This window comes from Solanum pennellii, chromosome 12 (assembly GCF_001406875.1).
Source record: "Solanum pennellii chromosome 12, SPENNV200".
Lineage (NCBI taxonomy): Eukaryota > Viridiplantae > Streptophyta > Magnoliopsida > Solanales > Solanaceae > Solanum > Solanum pennellii.
In genome coordinates this window covers 13,259,840-13,268,218 of record NC_028648.1, presented here as the reverse complement: position 1 = coordinate 13,268,218, position 8,379 = coordinate 13,259,840, and the positions used below count along the sequence as shown (strand labels likewise).

General features: G+C 33.4%; 1 protein-coding gene across 1 annotated transcript; it reads left to right on the top strand.

The window, feature by feature from the left end:
* The first annotated feature begins 3,392 nt into the window (after nt 1-3,392).
* LOC107006863 (phosphatidylinositol 4-phosphate 5-kinase 6-like) lies at nt 3,393-6,814 on the top strand. The gene is made up of 7 exons (XM_015205377.2): nt 3,393-4,772; nt 4,841-5,174; nt 5,283-5,399; nt 5,486-5,679; nt 5,751-5,878; nt 5,976-6,036; nt 6,209-6,814. Exons 1-7 carry the CDS (start codon nt 3,631-3,633, stop codon nt 6,495-6,497), a joined length of 2,265 nt encoding a protein of 754 aa, XP_015060863.1. The 5' UTR covers nt 3,393-3,630; the 3' UTR covers nt 6,498-6,814.
* The last annotated feature ends 1,565 nt before the right edge of the window (nt 6,815-8,379 follow it).

The following is an 8,379-nucleotide window of genomic DNA, read 5'->3' as shown; positions in this document are numbered from 1 at the left end:
ACTGTTCCTGCTCTCTATTGTGACAACAAATCAACCATCTGTGTGGCCAAGAATTCCGTCCTACACACCAGAATGAAGCATGTTGATACCGATTGTCTCTTTGTTCGCGATGAAGTTCAGGCCGGCACCATGACTGTGCAGTATGTACCCACTGAAGAACAACCGGCTGATATTCTCACCAAGCCTCTCCCGAGCCGACAGCACGATTACCTCAGTTCCAAGCTTCCGTTCGCTTCCGCTCAGCTCAGCTTGAGGGGGGATAATAACAGATAGTATTAAATAAATAGTATAAAATAATATTAGTATTTACTGTGTACTAATCCTAGTCCTATTAGGATTAGTACTCCTTAATCCTAGTCCTATTAGGATTAGTACTCCTTCTATATCTCCTATATATATCTCCCATGTATTCTCTTAACACTTTAATACAATCAATATTCCTTCAATTTTGTTTCTTTAATCTGATTAATAATTTTATTCTTAACTTCACTTGCCAATAAGTGAATAATTCATCTCTATATTATATCCAAGGCAATGACTATGAATTTCATCATGCATAGTTTTCAAATATGTTCTTGCATAACTGAATCATATTAGTTAATCATTTCAATTAGGCTTTAAAAATTACCATTACTTTCTTGATAGATCTTTCCATTTGTTTCCCTAATAAATGCTAAATTATTTTTTCAAAGAGTTTTGATCACACCAGTAATTCTTGACAATACATTTTTACACTGCACTTTATCTCTACCAATTTGTTCCTGCACTACTTTATCAATTGTTTTTGGGATAATGCAGAAGTACCCCCTCAATCTATGCTCGAAATCTCAGAGACACACTTATACTATACTAAGGTCCTATTACCCCCCTGAACTTATTTTATTAATAATTTTTTTTATCCCTTTTCGATTTAAGTGACACTATCTTGTGGGCCCAACACTAGTTGACTTCTTTTTTCAAGGTAGTGCCACGTAGGCCGAAAAGAGGTAGAAAATTACTTATAGAATAAGTTCAGGGGGGGGTAATAGAACCTTAGTATAATATAAGTGTGTTTCTGAAATTTCGAGCATAGGTTGAGGGGGTACTTATGCATTTTTCCATTGTTTTTAATGCAAACTCATTTCCAAATCAATACACGGGCTCATATTATAAATAACATGTTCATTCATTACTTCATGGACTTTCAACTTAAACACTAAGATTTATCCACTCATCACTACCTTCACTAGCTAGTTTACTATTACAAATAATAGAAGTTGTGATAAATAATTTACAACAAAAACAAAAAAAGCTATTCAAATCTTTAGATCGAGTAGATTAATTATTTTCTTTCATACTTTTTTTCTTTTACCAATTTTTTGATATAGTGTGTTGTAGAAAAAGATCGTACGTACTTATCTTGTAGAAAATTTACATCAGTCATTCTAAATGGTTACTTTTCTACTAAAAGATCTCTCAGTTTTTATATCTACGTTATTTCATTGATTTGGATCATATATATTTTTAGGGATGTAACCATTTGAATTATTTGGAAGTTCTTGATATCGGGAACAATATACGTCACATTTTCACCAACCTCTTCTAGATTTTATTCTTGGATTATTATCATCTAATTCAATTGTATTGGTGCATATTCATTTGAAGAACATCCTCCAATTTTTTTATTCAAAATATTTATTAATTGTTAAAAATCTATCAAGGGCTATTTTTAAAGATTTATTTAATTCTTCAAGTTTTCCCTCTTTTTGCAAAATCGAAATCATGTTTTTTAGTTGACATATTAAAATTGAATTTTTTAAATAATAATTAAAATTTCCATTTATATACTTAAGAATATCAACAATAACAAATTTTGAAGAAAAACTATAAAATCTCTCACACGGTTTTTTTTCCTCAAAAAGATAGTATAATTTTTTTTAGTAATATGTTTAAGTACTTTTTTAAAAAAAAAATTGGGGCCCAAGTGATGATTTTAATGGTCTAGTTATTAAGACGACCCTAACGTCTGTTAATATATTTTAATTACTTTATGGCCCTCGAATGAGTATTAACTAGTCATCATATATACTATTAAAAATGGAAAACGTTAAAGTGTGACATTAAATTGTCATTTTAGTCGTATACTAAATTAAATATCTAATTAGTTAAATATTAAATAATACTTTATATATCATACTAAATATTAAGGTGGGAAGGAGTTCAAACAAAAATTGAATCAACTTTTAAATGCAATTAAATGAGAAAGACATGAAGAAGGATGAAAATTGAAAGATCATGGTTTCAAGACCTTTCATTTCTAAGAAAAAATAATTTTAGAAGTCTTATTTTATTATTTTCTCATATTGGATGAAGAAAACTATAAATTAAGACATTAGGACAATATCAGATACATCATGATAAGAAATAGTAGTATTCAATTGTTGATTTCAGAGTCTCTTCCTTTATTTGATTTCTTCTTCATCTATTTATTACTACATTTAATTAAGTGTATGTTTGTCAATTTTTTCGTCTCTCAAATTTGGTGGCATCATAATCCCATACAATATATATAACTACAATTATATGTGATAAATTTGATGATTCATTATAATAGTCTGGTAAGAATCACTTATTTCTTTATAATTTTTCAAGACCACAATTTCAAGACCCTTCATTTCTAAAAAAAAAACAACCTAATTTTAAAAGTCTTATCTTATGGTTTTCTCATATTGGATGAAGAAAAATTTGATCTTGCAAACTATAAATTAAGACATTGGATAAGAAACAATAGTGTTCAATTGTTAATTTCAAAGTCTCTTATTTTATTTGATTTCTTAGTCATCTATGTGTTACTACATTTAATTAAGTGTATTTATGTTTGTCATTTTTTTCCTCTCTCAATTTTGATGGCATCAGAATTCCATACAATATATAACTGTAATTATATGTGATAAGTTTGATGATTATAATCGTGTTGTAAGAAACTTTTAAAATAAATTTGTTGATTGTGAAAAAAAAAATGTAATGTATAGGTTATTATTGGGACATACATACCACACGCATTCCAAAACTAGTAACAAAACACTAGGAGGCTTACAACTTAGAAAACCCATCCTTTTAGAGTAGTGTGATTTCAATTCCTTCTTTATGATTTTTCAAGACACCCTATCCCAACTCCAACCCCATACAGGTGCAAAACAATTTTTTTCTAAATTTGAGAACAATGAAATATATTGTCACTACATATATTTGAAAAAAGAAATAATGTTATACGTCAATATTGACAAATTACATAACCCAAAATACGCCTATCCTTACAAATGTCACGCACATAAAGTCTTAGATGTAATAGATGGTGAATAAGTTAATTCATGAAAAATATAAAATACAGAATATGTACTAGTACTTAATGCGTAATTAAAAAATATATTTTTTTTAATGTTGTGATCTTAATAAGACGTAGGGAGGGGAGAGAGAGAAAGAGAAAGAGAAAGAGAAAGCGAGCAAGACGGAGGTGATAGAGAGAGAATGAAAGAAAGAGAAGATATTGATTTTGTATCTCATCATGTGCATGTCTTTGCATGGCTGATCTGTTTGATGCATTTCTTGATCCAGGACCAAATTTATCATCAAAATTTATAGAATATTATCATGAAGGCTTGGGAGGCAACGGTGAGGAAAACACAAGCAGTCGCAAGGAAACGAGCCAACACAATATTTGGTACATATGGTCCATCGCATGTTGAGGAAGAGATAATTGATCAAGTAGATGTAGAAGAGGAGAATGAAGGTCATGCGAATGGGGAGGTTTACCATTCGGAGAGGTTCCTCCCTAATGGAGATTATTACAGTGGATATTGGGTTGATAGTTTCCCCCATGGACATGGAAAATATTGGTGGACTGATGGATGCATGTATGTAGGTGATTGGTTTAGAGGGAAAAAGATGGGGAAAGGAACGTTTAGTTGGCCGTCTGGTGCTATGTATGAGGGGAATTTCAAGAGTGGATATATGGATGGTGAAGGCTCGTTTACGGGGCCTAATGGAGACTCATTTAAAGGTTCTTGGGTGATGAATTTGAAACATGGACATGGGGTTAAAGAATACTCTAATGGTGATGTTTACGATGGAGAATGGAATCGAGGATTACAACAAGGAAATGGAAAGTATGTATGGAAGAATGGGAATTCGTACGTTGGTGAATGGAAGAATGGTGTTATATGTGGTAAAGGTAAGATGTGTTGGAAAAATGGTAATGTGTATGAAGGGAATTGGGAAGATGGAGTTCCAAAGGGTAATGGAACATTGAAATGGGATGATGGGAGTTTCTATGTTGGAAATTGGAATAAAGATCAAAATGAACAAAATGGTACTTTTTATCCATCTGCATCATTGTTAGAAGGTGGAAATCTTGATTGGGATCCTCAACAAGTTTACAATACTGATTTGTTGGAATGTAGCATTTGTCCAAATGAGAAAGTTTCAATATTACCTTCTCAGAAGAAGTTGGCAGTTTGGAGGTCTGCCAAGGCAACAGAAAACAACGTTAGGCCAAGGAGGATGTCAGTGGATGGGCGAATAGACGCAGCCCCTGTAGATAGGGAATTTGGTAGGATGCGCTTATCAGACTGTGCCGGAACACCTCCAAGAATAACTTGTGTAGATGATGCTATGGATGGATATATTAGAGGGAGTCCTATTAGACATCCTAAGGCAGTAAAAAGGCAAGGAGAGACTATTTCGAAAGGTCATAAGAATTATGAACTTATGCTCAATTTGCAGTTGGGAATCAGGTATACTTTTTTTACTGCTCGATAGTTTTCTCAACTTATATCTGTTCCTGATGTGAAATATGTCATAGGCATTCAGTAGGAAGGCCAGGACCAGTTCCATCCCTTGATCTCAAGCCTTCGGCATTTGATCCGAAAGAGAAGTACTGGACAAGATTCCCACCTGAAGGATCTAAAAGCACACCTCCTCATCCGTCTTGTGAATTCAGATGGAAAGACTATTGCCCTAAAGTTTTCAGGGCTTTAAGGATGTTATTCAAAGTTGATGCAGCTGATTATATGTTGTCGATTTGTGGTAATGACGCCCTCCGAGAGCTATGTTCCCCAGGAAAAAGTGGAAGCTTTTTCTACTTGACAAATGATGATAGATACATGATCAAGACAATGAAGAAGGCAGAAGTAAAAGTAAGATCTATCTCGCTCTATATATACTTTGCTTAGTACTGAAATTGCCTTAGCACTCTCTGCCCGAAAAACAATGAATAACTTTTCTTGTCCATGTATGGTTCTTAGGTGCTTCTAAGGATGCTCCATGCCTATTTCAGTCACGTTCGTTCATTTGATAACACGCTAATGACCAAGTATTTTGGCCTGCATTGTGTTAAGCTAACCGGACCAGCACAGAAAAAGGTAGTGGCAGGACATCCTGCAAACATCAAATGCTAAATGATCGATCACTACAACAACATAACTTATCATATGTTTTAATACCTTAGGTACGATTTGTTATCATGGGGAATCTGTTCTGCACTGATTATACAATTCATAGACGGTTCGACTTGAAAGGGTCAACGTTTGGCCGGATGACAGATAAACCAGAATCAGAGATTGATGCAACCACAACTCTAAAGGACCTTGATCTCAACTTTATATTCAGGTTACCTAAGACATGGTTCCAAGAATTCCGAAGGTACGATCCTTTTTATTCATCTCCTCAATATGATCATTAGTTACCAATATCAACACGTCTTCAAATTTCAGACAAGTTGATAGGGATTGTGAGCTACTAGAACAAGAGAGAGTGATGGACTATAGCCTTTTAGTTGGTCTTCATTTTAAAGAAGCAACTGGAGATCAAACTCCTCCTCCTGGTTGTAGAACACCTGCTGGTTAGTGCTGATTGCATCTGTATATATATATTTCGTCATGAAACGTATTAATAAAGTCAGATCTTTCAATAATTTTCCTTGCTTACGGATAATGTAGGATCGGAAGATGGATCAGCTCCTCGTCTTTCTCGTGCAGATAGGGATCGATTGCTTTCCGGGTACACTTTTTATCTTACAAATAGTCCTAATTTTCTCAAAGTATCCAACATTGACTTGCTATACTACGCGTGTTTTTCTATCTGATCGCTGAAAATGTTCCGGTGCTTATTCATTGTATACACATATATATCCTTACTAACCATACAACTAATGTGAACTGAAACATGACAGGTTGGCTGGCAGAAGTTTGGGTATAAACATGTCGGCACGCGTTGAAAGGACAGAGAGGAAAAATGACTTAGACTTTCAGTTAGTAGGAGAACCAACAGGGGAGTTTTATGATGTGATATTATTTTTTGGAATAATAGACATACTTCAAGACTATGATATTACAAAAAAGCTTGAGCATGCATATAAATCAATCCAATGTGATCCTAATTCTATCTCAGCTGTTGATCCAAAGGCATACTCAAGACGTTTTCGCGATTACATATACAAAGTTTTTACAGAAGACACTTGATATATCAGTTTTCACTCCTCAATTTTAAATGGTAAAATACACGAGACGGAGCTTGTTTTGTTATTATAATTTGGAATGTTTTCTCAATGGTTGCAGCAAAACAATAGTACACTTTACATTTCATTTTATTTTATTCTTTTTCCTTATAATTTTTCTAAGTCTTCTTTTCATAGATACAGACACCATTTGAGATGATAATTGTATAGAAACAGTTGTAAGAGAAATGTAACTGATTTAATTGTGAGATATGTTATTTCAGAGTTATTTGTAGAGCAGAATGGGATTTCCATTTATATTGATACTATTGGTTGGGTGTGCACACTTGGCGGAGTTAGAGATTTGGTGAAGGATGTGCAATTTCATTTCAGTTGTGTTAAGGGTGTGCAAAATTATGTATACACTCATAATAACTAATATTTCATTTCAGTTGTGTTAAGGATGAGATGTGCCAAATTAGCACGGTGAGCTGAATTTTAGCGGTTAAAATAGACTGAGTAAATAAATGGGCAAGTCGAACTTGGACTGAAATCAATTGAGCAAAAATGCAAACATAACCCTACCGCATATTCTTATTAAATTTTAATTGTTTTATTTGTTCTGATATAGTTATTTAGAACGTAATTATAGACATATAAATTTTATTGGGTTAAATTCATATAGAATTTGGGTTTAATTCATATTTATTTGGGTCGAATAATTAATTTGAATTTTACAAATAAATAAGTATGTTTTATTAAATCCAAGTCCAAGGTGTATTTCATCTTAAAGCTCAAACACATCACATAATTCAAGGCGACTTGACATCCCCGTCAAACTCAAGATAATATCACACGTTCAAATGATGTTGCAATTCTAGTCAAATTCAAGTTCACGGTCCATTTCACCTTAAAACTCAAACTCATACATGATTCAAGGTGACTTGACATCCCCGTCAAACTCAAGACCAATAAGACGATGATGTCTTACATTCAAATGACGTTGCAATTCTAGTCAAATTCAAGAACCCATCAAAAGTTGTCATGTGTCCAAAATGACACATTTTTACCAAATACAAGCAACTTTATCTTATTCCTTACAATTATAAATAAAAGAGTAGCATAACTTTTTAGGGGGAATGAAGCAAGCATGAGAGAAATATCGACATCGACCATGAAGTTCTTCCAAGGAGTGATCAACAAAGTACTTTCTGGTGATCTTTGCAAAGCAACGAAGCTATGACCAACTAGCGATTAAAATACATTTTTCGGAGGTCCGAGTCATCCAAAAATTCAGGAAATATGCTACAGCAGACCCTCAAAATCTCACAGAAGTCGAGGAGATATGAATCAAGAAAGCAACAAAATTGCCCCATAGATGAAACAAAGGGAAGTAAAGGTGAGCATAATCCAACAATAACACAAGAACAATATGCTAAAAAAAAGTTGCACCATGTTTTGCTACAATTGACTTCATAGATGATGACTTGTTCTTAGGGTCTAAGCTACTTAACAAACCTTTTTTCATTGTATGGAATATTTGAGAACAATATATCAATCATGTACTAATCAATGATGGTGCGACAATCAATATCATGCCAAAAATGGTTCTAAGAAAGCTCAGAATCTCTATTCATGAATTCTCTAAAATTACCTAACAATCCAAGGTTTCAATTAAGAAGGTCAATGAGCCATATAAAAGTTGCTTGTAGGATTTTTATTGGAGACATGAAATCAAACACTCTGATTCATGTTACAGATATCAAAGCATCATAAATTTGTTGCTTGGACGCCTTCCAATTCATGAAAATGGAGTGGTGCCATCTAGTTTGCATCAAAACATAAGTATATGATGGTGAACTAGTCAAGACTGATGCAACCATCAATCTTTTCAAGGAAAGTTGGTT